At 36.9% G+C, this 19975-nt stretch overlaps 1 protein-coding gene across 3 annotated transcripts in view; it reads right to left on the reverse strand.

Annotated features, from left to right (window-relative positions):
* Nucleotides 1-19975, reverse strand: part of CSMD3 (CUB and Sushi multiple domains 3) — a gene marked incomplete at both ends in the record, with an annotated part of 682849 nt that overhangs the window by 36345 nt on the left and 626529 nt on the right. For all 3 annotated transcript variants that reach the window (XM_082754088.1, XM_082754087.1, XM_082754086.1), the window contains 4 exons: nt 7288-7467; nt 15575-15751; nt 17607-17789; nt 18962-19135. In XM_082754088.1, the coding sequence (XP_082610214.1) occupies nt 7288-7467; nt 15575-15751; nt 17607-17789; nt 18962-19135 (714 nt within the window). The remainder of the gene's footprint in view (nt 1-7287; nt 7468-15574; nt 15752-17606; nt 17790-18961; nt 19136-19975) is intronic.

Below are 19975 nucleotides of genomic sequence, written 5' to 3' on the forward strand. Positions count from 1 at the left end.
TCACCTCGGCACCTCCCCTTGAGGCCCTGCAGGGAGTTACTCCAGAAGTCTATCTCTCGCTCACACTTCCTGATGGCCCTCAACCTCTCCACCTCCTCCTTGAGCTCCGCCACCATGCGGACCAGGTCATCCACCTGCTCGCACCTCACGCACGCAGTTTCTCTGCCTCCCGCCGATGGCAGCAACAGGCTCAGACACTCCCTGCATCCGGTGACCTGAACTGCGGCATTTTTTAACGGGTAGTCGGTCTGGGTGTGTACCGACTTCCTGGAGAGCGCACCGTGCCTGTTTTTTTTGGTTTTTTTTTTGTTTGTTTGTTTGTTTTGTTTTGTTTTTTGTTTTTTATGAACAATTGTTTTATTCAGCCATCTTTTGCGCTTTACAGCTGGAATTCTGGAAACTCAAACACCACATCTTTGCCTGTGAGCTTCTTGTAGACACCAGAAAATGTTTCCACCTTGTGTTCAACATTATTCTGTTGTGCTTTGTCCAAATGGACTTTTATAAGTCTGCTGCCGTCCAATTTTACACGGATTCTCTTGCCCACGATTTCACTTGGGAAGACCAGATCTTCAAGAATAGCATCGTGCACTGCAGTAAGCGTACGGCTCCTGGGACGCTTCTGCTTGTTTTTTGTGCGGCTTTTTCTTGTTGGCTTGGGCAGAATCCTCCTCTGAGCAATGAACACCACATGCTTTCCACTGAATTTCTTCTCCAGCTCATGAACTAGCCGCACCTGAATCTTCTGGAAAGATTTCAGCTGAGGAACAGGTACGAAGATAATGATGGCTTTTCTGCCACCACTCTGCTACTACTATACTGGTAGTAATATACTAATTGAATTTGTTTGTTTGCTTAGATGACATAGAATACAACTATTTTTAGTGAGGTAATAGTAAAATACTGTCTTCATATTGACCAATTTAGGCATATTCTAGATATTAATGCCCAGGGATCAAGATCCAGGACATGATTCCTCCAGAATATGCATGGAAAGCCTGTTTCTTCATATCACAGTTTGGTTAGTATTTGCTGCATGAATAAATCCCCATCCAATAAATAAATAAATAAATAATCTAGCTTATTATAAAGGATATTAAAGAAGTTAAATGAAGGAAAATGTGAATCAAAAAAAAAAAAAAAAAAGAAGGGGAAAATTAGGCAAAAGTTACTACAATGAATGTGAAGGAGAAAAAGAGGTGTAAAAAATGATGTTAGCAAAAGAAAGCAAGTGAAACTATAATTACTCAATTTAGTGAAGACAGGGAAATGAGTAGAGGTGGTGGCTAAAAATAAAGAGAGAACACAGATCACAAGAATGAAGGAAATGAAAAGCTGCGTTCATAACCTTAAACTTATATTTAGACAGCTGTGATCTTGCATGCTCAGAGGTCAGAGGCACTTAATCAGGAACACTATGTATTTGAATGCAATCTGTAGAAAATTCTTCATGTACCATCTCACCATTAAGTTTATGTATTTAAGTTACAGAATCTCGACTATCACCTCTGCAGTGTCACTCCCGGCTCTCTGAGAATGCTGGATGAAAGTAGCACGATTATGAGTAATCATGACAAAGTAAGCATGAGTAATGTTTTGCCAACCGGTAGAAAAATCTTAACTTTTTAAGGCCTTATTTTTTCAAATTTTTGTAGAATCATAGAAAGGTTTGTGTTAGAAGAAACCTTAAAGATCATCTAGTTCCAACCACCCTGCCATGGGCTAGGACACCTTCCAGCAGACCAGGTTGCTCAAAGCCCCAGCCAACCTGGCCTTAAACACAGCCAGGGATGGGGCATCCACAACTTCTCTGGGCAACCTGTGCCAGTGCCTCACCTCCCTCAGAGTAAAGAATTTCTTCTCAATATCTAATCTAAATCCTACCCTCTTTTAGTTTATTTTAACTGTTACTCCTTGTCCTATCACTACAGTCTTTGATAAACAGTCCCTCTTCAGCTTTCTTGTAATACCCCTTTAGGTAGGAAGGCTGCAATAAGGTCTCCTCAAAGCCTTCTCTTCTCCAGGCTGAACAATGCCAGCTCTATCAGCCTATCTTCATAGGTGTTCCAGGCCTTTGATTACCCTTGTGGCCCTCCTCTGGACTTGCTCTAATGGGTCCACATCTTTCTTATATTGAGGGCCCCGAGCTGAATGCAGTACTCCAAGTGGGGTCCCCAGCCTGTAGTTGTGCTTGGGATTGCCCCAACCCTGGTGCAGAATTTTGCACTTGGCCTTGTTGAACTTCATGAGGTTCACACCGGCCCACCTCTCAAACCTGTCCTCTGGAAGGCATCCCTTCCCTCCAGCATGCCAGCCACACCACTCAGCTTAAATTCATTGTCAAAGTTGCTGATGTACACTGAATCACTTTCATGTTGTTTAAATAAAAAGGGTCGAAACAAGTACTCTACAGATACTACATCAAGTGGCTAAAGTCTGTCTGCATTCTTCAAGAGCTTCATTACTAGTCTTTTTAAAAAGCATATTTTAAATTCTGATCTGAATAATCAAGAAAGAAATTTCTATTAACAATTAGGAATGCAAACAGAAGAATTAGCATGAAAACAGTAGTAATATCAGAAATCTGTGGAGAAAAAATATTATATATATATTCAAATGTATATATACATATATATATATATATATTCAAAAAAAACAAGCAAAACCCAGCAACAAGGCAGAACACCACTCTAAATGTTTTGGTCAGAGATTCAACCAGAGCTCTGCAAACAGTTTACAGGGTTTTGGGGCAGTGTTCAAGAGTATGGGGTCCCATGTAGTATTTTCCTCAATCCCATTGATCAGGAGAAAGCATGTGAGAAGAATGGCACTGATAAGAGAGGTCAGTAATTTCTGAAGAACTGGTGTTGCTGATGGGGTTTTGGGTTCTATGATCATGGGATCCTGTTTGAGGATTAATGTCTTCTTGGGAGAAAAGTGATACACCTCTCTAAGTGGGGCAAAGATATTTTTACCAATAGGGTGGCTGACCTTATCAGGAGGGCTTTAAACTAGGAAGGAGGGGGAAGGGACAGAGTAACCAGCAGCTCTGTGAAAGAGTGACACACAGTGCTCCTGTACAAAGGGATGGGGGTTAATGTGATAGGGAAGGATCACAAAATCACCAAAAAAGAGGCTTAAGCAAGGTCACCTCCAGTACTTGCAGGTTAGAAAGGAAATATCTGTGACGCAGCATTATGGAGAAATCTCTCAGACACTTTCTAGGTCTACAACATGCTAGGGTGCCCCTCTTCTATACACTAATATATGCAGTATGGGGACTAAACAAGATAATTTAGGTATGTGTGTATGCTTGAAGGGCTATGATTTTATTGGCATCATGGAGATGTGGTGGGGTGGCTCCCATGACTGGAGTCCTCTAATGGAAGAATACAGGCTCTGTAGGAAGGACAGACTGGGGAGACAAGGAGGGTAGAGTACCTTGGGATAAGGCCCTTTTAGGGAAGAAGGGAGGAAAGAAAGTTGGTTAGTATTCAAGTATCACTGCCTCCAAGCTCAAAAGCAATGCATCCCAACAAAGAGGAAGTCAGACAAAAACACCAGGAGGGCTGCATGTATGAACAAGGAGCACCTGGTCAAATGAAAACTCAAAAGAGAAGCCTACAGAGGACGGAAGCATGGACAAGTAACCTGGGAGGAATATTTAGGTATGAGCAGCCAGGGGTCAAATTAGGAAAGCTGAAGCCCAAATGGAACTGAACTTGGCCAGGGATGTCAAGGGCAACAATTTGCCTTTGTTAAAAGGCAAGAAAAGTTAAGAACTTTTCAGCTTCTCACACCGCCATGCCAGTAAGGAGGCTGGGGGTGCACAAGGAGCTAGGAAGGGACAAAACCGGGACAGCTGACTCAAACTGGCCAAAAGGATATTCCATAGCAAATGACATCATGCTGAACAATTAATATGGAGTGGCTTGTCGGGGTTGGGGGGAGCCACTGCTTGGGGATAGGCTGGGAGTTGGTCTGTGGGTGCTGAGCAATTGCATTGTGCATCACTTGTTTTGTACATATTATAATTATTATTTTTTTTCCTTCTTTTCCTTCCTAATAAACTGTCTGTATCTCAACCCAAAAGCTTTTACTTTTTTTTTCTGATTCTCTTTCCCATCCCACTAGGGGAGTGAGGATGAGCAAATGGCTGTGTGGAGCTTCACTGCTGGCTGGGTTAAACCACAAAACCTGGTTACCAGGATGGTTAGAAGGCCAAGGTATTGGATGCCTTCTTTGACTCAGCCTTTACCAGCAAGACTAACCTTGAGGAATCACAGGTCCCAAAGGCCAGGCTGAATGGCTGGAACAAGGAAGATGTATCCTTGGTGGAAGAAGGTCAGGTCAGGGAATACTCAAGTAAACTGGACATTCATCAGTCCATGAGCCACAATGGGATCCATTCATGAACGCTGAGGGAGCTTGTGGATGTGATTGTGAGGTGACTTTTGATAATGTTTGCTCATTTGTGACAAATGGGAGAAGTGCCTGGAGATTGAAGGAAGGAAAATGTCACTCCTATCTTTAAGAAGGGCAAGAAGGAGGACCTTAGCAATTACAGGCCAGTCAGCCTCACCTCATTCCCTGGGAAGGTGATGGAACAGCTAATCCTGGAAAACATTTCCAGGTACATAAAAAATCATCAGTAGTAGTCAGCACAGATTCACCAAGAGGAAGTTATGCATAAACAACCCCATACACTTCTATAATGAAAACAACAGCCTGATGGATGATGGGGGAGCAGTGGATAATGTCTTTAATGTTTGAATAAGCATCCTTTTCTAGCTCGGCAAAGCCAAAGAATCATTTATATCTTCTGTTTCAATAACACTGTGACAATATTTTTATCCACTTTCTAGCCAGTTAATTTTCCAGTTATTTTAACTAAATAGTGCCAGAGGACCACTTCCTCCTGACAGTAAGAGCTAATTATTACACATTTCAAACATACTAATGGATATTATGTATTCCTTTTAATTGCACAATAAAAAAAAAAAAAAACACAAAAAAACGGGTCTTATTAACTTACCTAGTGTACACACACAAACCTGTGCAGAGTAGAGGGAAACCCTGAGAATCCAAAAGATTCTGAATATGATTGTTATCTAGTACTTATACAGGATATAAATATGTATGGCTAGAAACAGAAGGACGTAAGGCCAAAAGTGACAGTTTAACTCTTTCTTTGTATAGTTGTTTGAATAAAATTAGAGCTATCTCTCCTGTTCCCAGTTAGGTACCATGTACTCCTTAAGAATTACAGTCTGTGAAATGAGTTGGGGAGACTGTATCATAAATACTTGTTCTGCCTGATAATCTTTTAGCTGTTCACTCACAGACACTCTTGGAGACAGACAGACCATTGGAGCTGTATGGCCATTCTTATATTCTTAAAATTCGATTTGTAATTGAAGCTGGTTAAGAGCACAATACATGTAAAAACAGAAATAAGAGTGTTTTTTTCAAGGTTTTTTTTTTTTTTTTTTTAAGATGATCTTGAAATCTGACATTCTCTGGAATAGAAAAAAATCAAAATGCTGGAAAAATAATTAAAAAAAAAAAAAGATTATCAAAGGTGAAATAGAATTAAATTAAACTTGGTAATATATGGGGACAATTGTAGTTTGTAAGGAAAATAATTGCAAATGGAGGGGGGGGGTGGGGAGGAGGGAGAGATTTAAAGCTGATTTGATATGTTTTGATTAATGATATCAGGGGAGAAAATGAGGTATGTAATCATACTTCCAGAAAAGAAAACAGAAGGACGATGAATGAGAACAAAATAAGTACATGCTTAGCCAATTAAGTTTTAAAGGAATAGGGATTAGACACACTTAGTATGAGCCCAGAAAGAAAGAACACTGAAAATTTAATACCGCTTTACTACAACTGTGATAGCAGCGAGAAAAGTGACTCTATAGAAAGAAGGTGTTTTGAGGTTTAGCAAGAAAGATCCCGGGGGGGTTCTGAGAAAATTGTTTTTATTACATAGATATGGTGGTCTTTCACTGAAGTTCTTTTTTGTTGTTGTTGTTGTTGTTTTGTTTTCTATTTAAATTTCAACAAAGATTATTAAAATAAATACCATAAATCAGAAAAATCAATAATTCAATTAGTACAAGAGAGAAAATTAGGACCTGGAGATTTATCATTCTGGTTTTCACTAGAGAAAATAAATCAGAAGAATGTTTATTAGGGAATTTGCTAGAAGGATTTAAACTTTTGCTGAGTATGTTGATACATCACAGTGATACTCAAAAGTACACATCTAATGAGGTACACATCTTATATGGTATTATGGTTAGAGCAATTCCATAAAACTCAGAGCAATTCACCTTTGAGAAATTTCAGTATATGCAGACTTGCGTAAAGGCTCTCATCATATGCCTGAGTGGTGTTTTAGTAAAGACAGGGAAATATGTATATGGGTCATCTTTGTTAATTACATCTTAACCTTAACAAACAAACAAAAAATAAATATAAAACATCATAGTGGCAAATTTACCCTAGCAGCAAAGTAACAAATTGTTCTATAAAGCTAAGAAACAAACAAACAAACAACATAAAAAATAAAAATAAAAATAAAAATAAAAATAAAAATAAAAATAAATAAAATAAAATAAAATAAAATAAAATAAAATAAAATAAAATAAAATAAAATAAAATAAAATAAAATAAAATAAAATAAAATAAAATAAAATAAAAACACGAACATACTATGCTGGCATCTTAACCTTTTAAAATGGAGGGAAAGAACCAAATAATGAAATCACTTTTCCTTCAGCCAAACAATCAATTAAACATTGTGGGAGTGTGGCCATGGGGGTCGACAAGCCCCATGGTTGGTGATAACATCGGACTCTTAATGATGAGGCCAGGAGGAATGTAAAGTGTTTAGAAGGAACAAAGAAGGCTGATTCAGGAGAAGCCTTGATGGACTGCTTGTTCTCCAGTCATTAAGACGTGGAAGTTGCTGGGTGTTTGCTGTTGCAAACAAAGTTATTTGACCAATGAATAGTTAGTGACTCTACTCTGTAGAGTCAATGGTATAAGGGAGCATGTCCTCAGTAAGAGTTGAGTTCAAGTTATGTCAACAATAATGTGGTAGCAGTCACTGATCCTAAAAGAACCCTGGTATCTATGTGGTCAAGACACCACACAACATGGTAATAGTAATAGTAAGTTCTGATTTCTAAAGAAGTACATGACTGAATCATTATAATAAACAGTGGATGTAAATGACCTAGAAGAAATACTGGACAATCAAAATTAATGTTGTACCTCTGCACGTTGGGATTACTCCACTCCATGTGCCATTGCTAGTACAAGTGCGAATGGAGGAGCTATTTGATTCCATTGTATATCCAGGTTGGCAAATATAAGTAACATTTTGTCCAACAACATAATCATCACCATATCTCATGCCATTTGCTGGGACTCCTGGATCTCCACAGTTGATAACTGAAAGGAAATAATTGAAAAACAGATTTAAAAAAAAAAAAAAATGAATGCAATTTATATATGTATTTATATATATACATATTTATATTTGTATATAAACCATATATACCATATATATTTATATATATATATATATATATTTGAGGGGAAAAGCAGGACAAATTAGGAACTTATTAGGGAAAATAGGAGGAAAAATATCATAAATCTTTTATCTCCATCAATGTAAGATAAACATGTATGTCATCCAAAATAGCTGCCAAACACAACTTGTGCAGCTGTTACATTTTGGAGAAAATTTATACACCTGTTCAAAAGCAGAAGTAATGGACTGTAAAATTTTAATCAGTAAAATTTTAATATCTTAAAAGGAACAAAAGCAAGAAATAAGCCACTGTGCTTTGATACCCTCTATTTTTTATGTCACTATAGAGCCTCATTATTAAAGATGCAGGTATCTGTTGTTTAGTTTACTTTTTCATTTGAACAACGTCAGAGCAAACATAGCCTGGAAAATTTAAATCATACATATGGAGAAAAACTAGTACTTTGTAAATGCTCACATTACAATTATACATAAACAGAAGAGAATGTTCAGGCAGTCTAAAAATATGGCATGGTTTATGCCAAAATTAGGCACATAGTTTTTAATGAGGTAGAGTGGGTACACACCACATCTTGTGATTTCTAGTGTAAGGAGCTAATTTACATTAATAAGTAGATAAATATCTTTTTTTTTTTCTTTTTCTTTTTATTTATTTATTTTTTTTTTCTCAGATGTGGTAAATTTGATCTATCAGTTGCTCGAACAGTTTTCAGAGTAAGAAGCCTAGAAATCTGGAGAATTTAGAACCATAGTGACAATGATCAAAAGTTGTTTTCAGGAAAAAAAAAAAAAAAAAAACAAAACACTAAATTTATGTATAGTTTGAACAAAGTACAACACTCGTGTGTTTGTCAGTTCATTTTACAGTAAATTTTACAGTCTCCACACAGCAACTTTATTACAGCTGATTAATTCTGGGGGCAGTCTCCTGGGAAGAAAGCACATCTTGGCTACTTCTAACTCCATGCCAAAGCATGACCAATGTGTATAGCACCCTCTCTGTATCCTGGTTTCCAGAATGAGAAAACCTGCAGTGTGTTCTGTATTCTTGATCCAAACAGTTGATAAGCTCCAAGAAATACAGTATTTCTATACACCTGTTCAAAAGCAGAAGTATAGTACTCCAGAATTAGTATAGTATAGCTTCATAGTTTACCACAGTCTAAGTAAGCAGATATTAATTAAACTGCATGATTCAGAACTTCAAAAAGTATAAATGTCCCACACAATAGCTGCCTGTGGGTGCAGAATAGACTGTAGAACATACTACAAGGTTACCTGGGTAGAGCTGTTTAGATAAACAACAGAGAAGATCAATGTATTTTGTTTTACCTGGCAACATAGTACATTTTTTGAAAACTTAAAATATATATATTTTTTATGTAATTCTTCAACAAATATAGAACTGTCAAAGACAGAACTGTTTTTCTTAGTTACATGAGTATATTCAAATACTGTAAATATTCCATCTTTCTTTAGTTGACACATTCCATTTACTGACCTTAATGTTGTAAATTCAACTAAAATCATCCTTGATACGTGTAGTGGGTTTACATGGCAAGGTTTTGGTTTTGGAAACAGGGAGCCATAGGGGTGGTTTCTGTGAGAAAGATCTAGAAGCTGCCCCATGTTTGGGAAGGGCCCCATTGTCTTCCAGATCCGAGCCAATAAGCGATGTTGTTTTGCGCCTCTGTGAGAGCATATTTAAGACAGGGAAAAAACGCTGCGCCACACAGCAGCCGGGAGAGTCAAGGGAGTGAGAGAACAGCCTTGCACCAAGGTCAGTGTAGAAGGAGGGGGAGAGGTGCTCCAGGCGCCGGAGCAGAAGTCCCCTGCGGCCTGTGGTGAGGACCATGGTGAAGCAGGATGTCCCCCTGCAGCCCATGGAGTACCACGGTGGAGCAGGGTTCCACGCTGCAGCCCGTGGAGGAGACCACGGTGGAGCAGGTGGCCCTGCACCGACGGAGGCTGCCGCCTGTGGAAGACCCCTGCCGGAGCAGATTCCGGGCCGGACCTGTAGCCCGTGGAGAGGAGCCCACGCAGGAGCAGGTGACCTGGCAGGAGCTGCTGCCCGTAGGGGAGCCAGGTTGGAGCAGTTTTCTCCTGAGGGATGGACCCCATGGTACGGACCCATATCTGGAGCAGTTCTGAAAGAGCTGCTGCCTGTGGGAAGTCCACACCGGATCAGTTCATCAAGGACTGCATCCCGTGGGTGGGACCCCACAGCACAGGGGACGAGAGTGATCGAGAAGGAGCGGCAGAGAAGAAGTGCTGTAGACTGACCATAACCCCCATTCCCCCGTTCCCCTGCGCCGCTCGGGGGGAGGAGATGGAAGAGGGTGGATGGGGGGAAGGTGCTTTTGTTTTTTTTTTTCCCTTTGTTTTCTCACTTCTCTCGCTTGTTAGTTGTAGGCAATAAATCTTACTATCTCCTTATGCCGAGTCTGTTTTGCCCGTTACAATAATTATTGCGTGATTTTCTCGTCCTTATCTCAATCCTTGAGCCCTTTTCACATATTTTCTCCCCATTCCTCTTTGAGGAGGGGGAGTGAGAGAGCGGCTGTGGTGGAGCTCGGCTGCCCACTCGAGCGGAACCACGACAATACGTTTCCATGTATACTTCTGTTTTGACCAGATTACAACCTAATGTTCATGCCTATAATTCCCATCTTTTTTCCCTAATATTCATTAATTACATTGTGAAGAATATTGCAAATCATTTCCTTACAAATTTAAGAACACACAAACACCATACATGTATGCAATATATGCTCAAACAGCTTCACAGAATTATCCATTTAGTTCAGGCCTGTAAACTATTTCTTTGTTTATTTAAATCTAACTAAAACCGTATCCTCAGCTTTTTCACTCACCTTCATTACAATTTCTAGGTTTTTATTTTTTGTCATTAAAAGCAAATTTTTGTTTCTTCCACTGTTACTTTTACTGTAGTGATTGCATTATTTCCTGCTATTGGCACTTTGATCCTTCATACACGAAGAGTCATCATGGCTTTGGTAGATCTCTAGATTCCATTACATTCTCAAAATTCCTACCTTCCTATCATTAACATTTCAAACCATATCTCAAAAGCAAACAATCAAATATACAAAAAAAATATGATTTTCTTGTCTGCTTTTGTTCTTCTGTACTCACTAGTTGTTATCTTACTATAGAAAAAAAAAGTGTTTAATAATAACAAAAAAAAAGGTCAAGGGAAAAAAGTGTCATTCTTCATATTACTGTGTTGTAAAGTTAGAACCATTTGTAGAGGTAGAGAATGAGACGTAAGAAAAAGAGCCTTTCTTTTGTCTTATACTGCAACATTTAACTTTCAAAGAAAGCAAAAGGGGATGTAAGAAGGTGTGGAATAATTACCTGAGGTGACTTAGAAATTAAGCTTATATTCAAATTTCTAAGAAAAGGTACAGCACTGAAGAAGCTTCCAGGGTGGAGTATAGCTGCATTCCATAGAAGTTCCCTAGATGTTGGCCACAGCAGGGGAACTTGGTGTGCTGAGTCTAAGAGAAACTGTATGGAGGGTGGAGCAGAGTGGAGACACTGTGGCCCAGCTCTGTGATAAGATGGGAACTCGAAGGTACATCGGAACCAATAAGCTGCATATTTGCTACCTTAGGCCAATGTCCTGCCATGTTTTTGACAAAATGTCCTTTGGGTAAACTTTGCACATTATAATATCATTATAATACCAAAACACACCTCCAGCCCGAAGCCTACCCGCCTCCAAGGTGCAGCCACCCCTCACTGAACATGCGCTCTGAATTTCTCTGAGCCTATACCTTTAAACAAAAGCGAGAAAATTTAGCACCAGTCCTAACAAAGGTATGTATGACTAGAGCCACTCAAGCTTCTACCTGTTTGATAAGAAATTATATAAATTAGCTTAAGGGAGACAGAATGTTAGGGAAGATATCATTGCGAAAGAAAGGTTATTATCTCAAAAGATACATTCTGACTTCTGGGATCAGCTGACAGGTTGATCCTCTCTTCCCCCCTCCACTCCCCCATCCCCACCCCCATCCACCCACTGGGACACCTTCGGGTAAGATTTGAACACTTAGTTATGCCAGGAATCTCTATATAATCACTTCATATCTTTTAACACATTTGTAACCAGGCTGTATTACTCAAACTTCTGGTATTTGCACGTGTTTTGCAGACAGTGAATTTATCACCAGCAATCCAAAGAACCTGTGTACCTGCTGGTTTAATAAATTGCACTACTCATTAAATCTGTCTGTGATAGTTCTCACTGAATGTGACTGAACTGTTTAAGTGTGGCTGCGGTAGTTCATGGAATGTGGTGATTTTAAGGGCGTATTACATTATTTGTGAATCTGTAATCATGCTAATTCAGTACCTTGGATGTGATCAGATTTATAATGGCTAGTTGGGCATCACTCCCAATTACCTTAACATTTAACGCAACAGAAGGTGACCTGATTTTACTGAGATACCGTATTTACTCATAAACATAGGATGAGAACTTTTATGAAAAGAAACATAGCACCTACTTAGCAGGCTCAGTGGTAGTTTTAAAGGTTCACAGATTCATAGCCTGAGAAGGTGCAGGCCTCTGCTGTGCTGCATGTCCAGCATGGCCTTCAGGCTGTGTTGTGCTGCACAGATCTCTTGTCCATGGAGGCCAAGCCAGCTCCTTGTAACAGAGCAGCTGGAGGCAGCTCCCACTCAATACCAGTGATTACACCAGGAGCATGTCCTTGCTTTTATCTAGCAGTACAGCAAGAAGTTGTTATGAGAACATCATTTCTCTTTGACTATAGAAATGATAAATAGATTTGTTTCCTTGTAATAAAATGCTGTAAGAGCTTGAATGACCAAAAAGAGAAAGTCCCTGCTATTGATGAGGTTTGCCTGTAATGCTGCACAGGGGTTGGAGTCCTGTTCAATATTATACCCCTGGGGGGCTCCCAGCATCTAAAGGGGCCCTAAAAGTTATCTATGCTATTCTCTCCTTGCAATGTTAGCTCTGATAAATAGTTTTTCAATGATACCTAACAGAGCCCAACTGACTTTCTTACTGGGATGATAACAAACAAGTACTCCTAGGTGCCAAACAATTGTGAACCTTGGCAGGTAGAAAATAGTAGCATATATGCAGGGGGGTGGGGTGGGATGGTGGGGGTAAGGGAGTACTCATGCCCAAAACCAAAACTTCTGAATAATCAAGATGAAGCCTCTTACTGGATAATTGCAATGAGTATTGTCTGGCTATAAATTTTGATAACATCTGGCCTAAACAAAAGTGGTACATCCCAAATCTCCCTAGTAATAGAGGGGACATGAGAGATGACATCCCCTCTGGGAAAGACATGATACAGAAATACCAGTTAGGAGTCTGATACATTTTATGCACCTGCTTAGAGTGGTTTTGGAAGGGGGGGGGGGAGTAGGGGGCTGGAAAAAGAAAGTGTAGATCCTGGCTGGATAAAGGATCTTAGAAGTGGGGAAGTTCTTTGAAATGGGGGAGATGTAAGGAGATGAATGTCAGGTGATGGCCCTAGATCATGGTTGGTTACACTTGAGTTTAAGTACGAGCAGTTACACAGCATGAACCAACATAACTTTAAACCCATCCTTCCCAGGCCAACAGAGCCTTACTGGCTTCCAGATCCACTGTTTGCTGCTGTTTACTTTGTCTCACTCATGACAGCCACTTTTTTTTTTTTTTTTTTTTTTCTCACTGTGTGACAGCCACACAGTTTAAGCTGTTCCAAAATGGTTCCACGAGGTTATTTAACTTCAACAAAATATAAGGAACTTTTGGGAAATATGGTCATAGTAAAAAATGCACAGCATGGTGGGAACAGCTAGGATAAAAAAAAGGAAATAACTGTCCTGTCAACAAAGTCTGTTGTCATTGCTATTTCTACTGTTTTTAACACAGTTTGAAACTATTATGACTAAATTGTTCCCTTACAATCTTCTTCACGCCTATTTTATACACCTGGAGATAAAACTGACAGGACACAGAGTTGATTGTTATTTCACAACCTATTAATTAGCCATTTAGTAAACATTGTCCATTAACTCTTATTTCTTATCTGTTAGAAGTTTAAAATTGAGCTATTGCCACTGGAACATCTTGCTCAGAGAAGCTGTGCCAGGTTGGATGGGGCTTTGAGTAACCCAGTCTAGTGGAAGGTGTCACTGCCAATGGCAGGGGGTTTAGAACTAGATGATCTTTAAGATCCCTTCCAACCCTAACCAGTTTATGATTCCATGATTCCTTCCGTAATTTTATTTTCATGATAAGAACATAGCAAATAAGTACAATGAAGTTTAATATATTTTTGCATGTTCAGAATCTGAAGAATTAAAGACCTCTATAAAGGGACAAGGACTGAACAAAGTTCTGAGAAAACTGCTGTAGCTGATCCCACCCCAGTTTTGATCAGACTAGATAATTTCCAGAGGTGACTGCCATCCTCACCCATCCTGTTATTCTGTAAAATGCCTCTCCATTTCTCTGTATTTTAGAGCTTGTGCTAGTAGCAGTATCCACTTAGATACAAGTTGTAGCACCTAGTAGTGCTATCACATCCCTTTAGGAACTAGTTAATAGTCAGCAATGATGAAAAAGTCAGAAATGAGAGAGGTTGAGATTCTCAGAGGTTGTACCTTTTTTGGTAAGATTTTCAATCAATCATTCTTTTCAGATTCGTGCTATTCTAGGGGATACACAATATGATGAAACTAAAGATCCTATAAAGCATCAGTACTTATAAAATTATTAGGGAATATATGTTTTAGATGTGCAATTATAACAAAGAGAGAACTGTGTATTAAAAATGTCAATAGATCTATTGCCTAACGGTTTAAATAATGTTTAGGTATTAATTAAAATACTTTATTTCTATTGCATATTATCTTTATGATGTTTCTGTTTTATTAGATATATTCTCTCTTACATCTAGACATCTTTCTCACAACCTAGACATCTTTCTATTTTTAAGCAAAAATTTCAAATTTCTACCTGCATTTTTTTTTTTTTGAGAAGACTGAGCTCTAGCATGTATTTCAGCTAAGTGTCTAAATGTTCACTCTAAAATACAAGAGAAATATAGATATGGATAAAATCACAAAATGCCTTTATCTTTGGTACAATGAATCCAATTTTTGTTATAATTTGGAAAAAAAAATAACAATATCCACTGGACTCTCTCATAGGTTTGCAGACTGCAAAAGCAGCTGTTCTCATGATCTCCAATTATGATGGATTTAAAGACAATACAAGATAATACAAGCTTTCTTTAGTTTTTGGCCTCTATTTGGGTTACAGTAAGTGTGTAAAGTAGCAAATTCTTCTCCATGCTTTTAAAAATTGAACTAGAACATATAATAAAGACTTGGAAATAAACTGCTTAGAAATGATGCTATGAATGTGAGAGAACCTGAAACTGCTTCTGTTAGCTGACTAAACAAAAAAAATATAATGTTAGTGAAAAGGCCAAAGAGGTGTTATCTGAGAGCTGGACAAGTTTTATCTGAGTTTTGACCTTGGAGTCATTACAAAAATATTTCTCAAGAATTTATTTCAAGGTTTTTTCTTGTCTTCCCCCTGGGTAACAAGAATATTATACCAGTAAGTTTCCATGATGAAGAATAGTAATTAAATGAATAATGTCTAAAGACGACATACGATAAATTATAAACAAGGTTAAAAATATATGCTAGCAATGAAATAAAGTAGGTAGATCATATAACCATACAACTACTTTAAGCTGTATCGGTAAAATATTATAACAGCGATATGGTAATGTATTTTACTATACTTTGTCTTTCAACAAACACATCCATCTTTCTACAGCACTATATTTTTAAAGTATTCCATATACAAAATTATTTATGAAGTAGTGGGAAAAAAAAAGCTGAAGACTTTATAAATCCTTTATATTGTACTTTATTGTCTTGCAATAAAGAGAAAGAGAAAAACAAGACTATCCATTAGACATGTCTTACTTGTACAGTTTGGCAAGGATCCAGACCATGTTCCATTGGCAGTGCATTGTCTTACAGATGATCCAGAAAGTATGTATCCTTCCATGCATGAATAAATTACTGAATTAGAGAATGTAGTTCCATCAATACGAAATACTTTTCCATTAGCAGTTGTGCCTGGATTACCACATTGTACAGCTGTAAAGTAAAATGTTAAATATGTTCAAAATTTAGTTTGTTAAGATAATTTATGAAATAGTACTGTCAAAGGACAATCATGCTGCCAGCAGTGTTATGTTGCAGAAACCTGTGCTGTTGTGCTGAAAAATGTGAAAAATGTAGGTTTCACCACCTACTGATAATGCATGTTGCACAATAGCTGTTTCCATGAAGTATTTGTTTTTATCCTTTCATATATAGGAAAACAAAGTCTAAGAATTTAATCAGAAAGAAAAAAAAAAAAAAGGAAGAAAGGAAAAGGAAGGAAGGAAGGAAGGAAGGAAGGAAGGAAGGAAGGAAGGAAGGAAGGAAGGAAGGAAGGAAGGAAGGAAGGAAGAGGAAGAGAAGGAGAAAGAAAGAACAAAAGAATGAAAGAACAAAAGAACGAAAGAGAAAGGAAGAAAGGAAAAAAGAAAGAAAAAGCCAACAACCCTGCATTAAAGGAAAACTACTTTAGCTTCAAAGACAGACTCCCAACCAAGAAAATGCCTGACCTACAATTGTCATTGTAGACTTGACATCCTGGTATGTATGTGCTATGTATCAAAGTATCAAAGTCCTTTCTAATTCAAAGCACCAGATAGAGTCAAACTATTCTTTCATAGACAGGTTTAAACTTGGTATTTCCCAGTTCTTCAGTGCTCAGCTTTGGAAATGGAATTCATCTTTCTTAAGTAATCACATATATACATCTAACCTATATGGCTTAAACTAGAACAGTAGTTCTGTTTTTATATATATAACCAGAAAAGTTGTTTCCAGAGATTTAGGGGTAAAAAAGTAATACAGAAAGTATCTTAAAATGTAAGACAACAATTGTTCATTACTTTATATAATAGGTAAGATCAAAATAGAAAAGCAGAAAGTTCAGTTTGGTTAGGCATATTCCTTCAAAGACCAACACACCAATATATATAGATATTTACTTTGCATCAGGGTGACAATTGTTCAGTAGGAATCGTTCATATTACAAAAGCAGCTTATGAAATAAATTTTTAAAACAAGATGACTCTTCTGAACAAATAATACACAGAGTTAAAGTGGATAATAAAAGCACAGGTTCTCAAAGTATTTCCTGATATTCAGGAAGCTTTTCTTTTAAGAAAAGTCTGTTGGGAATTATTTTCTATATTTGAATCGAGATGAATAAATAATAAATGATTCTCCATAAATATCCTGTTAGAGCTCTTTTATGAAAATACATATAGCTTGAAAATTCTAAAATTATTTGCTCCAAATTAACTTGCTTTCATTTTCTATTGAAAAATAACAATGTCAATAGTTAACAAAATTAAGTGTGTTTAAAAAATGTTAACACTTCCTTTTGCCAATCATTTACTACTTAGATGTATCTAATGAAATCTTGACATTGTCATTTCACTAAAACAGCTTTTTTCTCTGAAATTCAAATGTACAAAGGTTGTAATTAAACACCAGATGATAGTGAGATTTTTGGGAAAAATCTTTCAGTAAAAATTGAGTTCTAGGGGCCTTATCTACCACTCTTTTCTGTTTATTTTTTTCTACTAGATAACACGTAGAGTTGATGGTGGCTCAGAAAGAAGGAACAACAGTCCAGTATACTTTTTTGTTGTTGTTTTTCCCTCAAAACTTTGAAAAAAATAAGCTGTTTCTTGCTTGGAACTAATTTGAAATTTTCCATTTAAGGCCAAGCCACTGATATATTGCAAAAACTTCAAAAAAATTATAACGGTCTGTACAAAACCAACCTTATATCATTCACATTACAAAACTGGCAATATAAAATTGTTTTTCAGATAAGCATGTTTAACAACATAGTTTGAAAAAAAAGAATATGTCTTCTGTGATTTACCTTTGCATTCAGGTTGTTTTCCTGTCCAACTTCCATTTGCCATACATGTCCTTTCCTCTGAGCCATGGAGGATATATCCAATATCACAGCTGAAATGTACTGTGCTTTTAATTTTAAAGTTGTTTTCTTCCCTAGACCCATGACCTGGGATACCTGGATCACCACAAGAACCAGCTGTATCACCTAGAATTTGAAATGTAAAGACTGGAATATGAAATATTATTTTGCTGATACTGAGCAATTATTTTTCAGATACTGAGCAATTCTTTGAACTCTTTGGAATTTAGTAATATTTTTTAACTGAGTCCTATTTTGTTATTAGTTTTTAAACATTTCTGTTATGTGTGCTGTAAATGTGTGTATTCTGAAGGTGTAACTAACATGAACTGTATATGTCTGAATACACAAAAGAGATGTAGATGAGAGAAAAAAAAAAAGTTTCATATTTACTAATACTATAAAAAACCCTGGCTTTTTTTTTTTTTTTGTGTAAAACTAGTATAGAAACTACCACATTTGGTTATAATTTATTTTTCAACTTGTTTCAGCATAGACAAAACTGAGTACATTGACCAAGACAAAATATGTACATTGTTTTCTTTATATGTTCTGTCTCTGAAGATATCCAACTACTATCCAAGTACCAATTACATAGGTCAGAAAAAGATTAAAAAAAAAAATGATTCCTTTAAGCTATATACTGGAAACATATTGATGGCAAGAAAGACTCCCCCTCACCCAATATTTACTAACAATTAAAACAGATAACAGCCTCTATCACCTCTATCAGAATCTACATTTACATTAATTTTTACATTTACATTTATTATTAAATAATAAATGGAATTAAGGCAAAGCAGAACATTTTTTAGTGACTTAGATTTATGATTTTCAACTGATCACTGCTATTAAACTGAATCAAATTAACTTTGTGAAACAGAATATTCAGTAAAAGTGTTCAGTAAACATATATTGACTTAAGTGAGGGATAATATATTAAAAGGACTAGACAGTTTTCTCTCAAAACCAAGTACCCTATCCTGAAATTATGTGGAGCATATCGGGCTTTATTATAAAGAGGTATGTATCATATAATTAAAATATACCAGAAGTGTCTATCAGGTAAATAGTTTCTTTGGAAATTAAAACAAAACAAAAATCCAAAAACATAATCTTAAAGATATGATTTTCTTGTTAACAGAGTTTTCACTTTTGGGGAGTTTTACCTGTTTTAACTTCTATTGAGGTAGTATTTCAATTTTATATATGATTTTCTAGATTAAAAAATAGCCTTCTGATAAAATGAAAATAAATTCAAAATAACTTTAGGACACACATTAATTTAAAAGTATTACCTGAGCAATGAGGAAGAGATCCACTCCAGTGTCCATTTAACTGACACGTACGAGATGATTGCCCTAACAGAGAACGTCTACCTGTGCAAGTATAATGAACAGTAGATCCAAATGTATATTTATCTCCAGACAGGACCGCGTTAGGAGGAACGCCAGGATGGCCACAGTCAATCACTACAATGCATAATTATTGGAGATAAAAAAAGGTTATTATCACTGATCAAACAGTTTGTGGTTATCATTTTCATAACTCCAGACAGAAGAAGTAGAACCTTGTGAAGAAGTAGACCTTTTTAGGGTTTGGTCAGAGGTGACCACATTATGTGATAAGAAACAAAAAGTATATTAAGGATCAAAAGCTGTGAAACAAATGTTTGTAGATGTCAAAAAGGTAGATATAGATATTGACGTCCAAAGGCACTCATTCACTAAGTTGAGCCTTATGGCATGAACACACATACACGCAAAATTATGCATTTACCCTTCAGACAAATACAGGAAGACAATAAATGCCAAAGTCACTGCAGAAGTAGAGAATATGCAAATATGAATCTCTCATCCATTGGTCCCAAATCATTGGTCATGACATCTATTAGGCTTAGAAACAAGATAATGTTCTAATGTACCAATTCACAGGACTTTGGTTTACTTAAAATATTATACTGTGTGGATATTCTTGAACATATTTTTAACATTTTATTGTTTTTAACTGTTCCTACATACTATCTATTGATTTTAATTGCACAGAGATTGCACGGGATAAGATCACAATTTTAGACACGACCATGGATAAACTCCCTATTAGTTTTTCTTTGTGTAAATTTTTATCAATAATTGTAAGTTATTTTCATACTGTGATTATTTTTTAGTAACCTTGCCATTTTTGTAATTTCCACTTACAGATTGCACACCACCATATCCAAAGTTAGGTTGTACACACCTAATTCTACTACCTTGCTTAAATGTCATGAAATATGTAAACATAGCATGTCTCTTGGAACTAAAATGAGAATA

This window comes from Aythya marila (assembly GCF_965140915.1).
Source record: "Aythya marila genome assembly, chromosome: 2".
NCBI lineage: Eukaryota > Metazoa > Chordata > Aves > Anseriformes > Anatidae > Aythya > Aythya marila.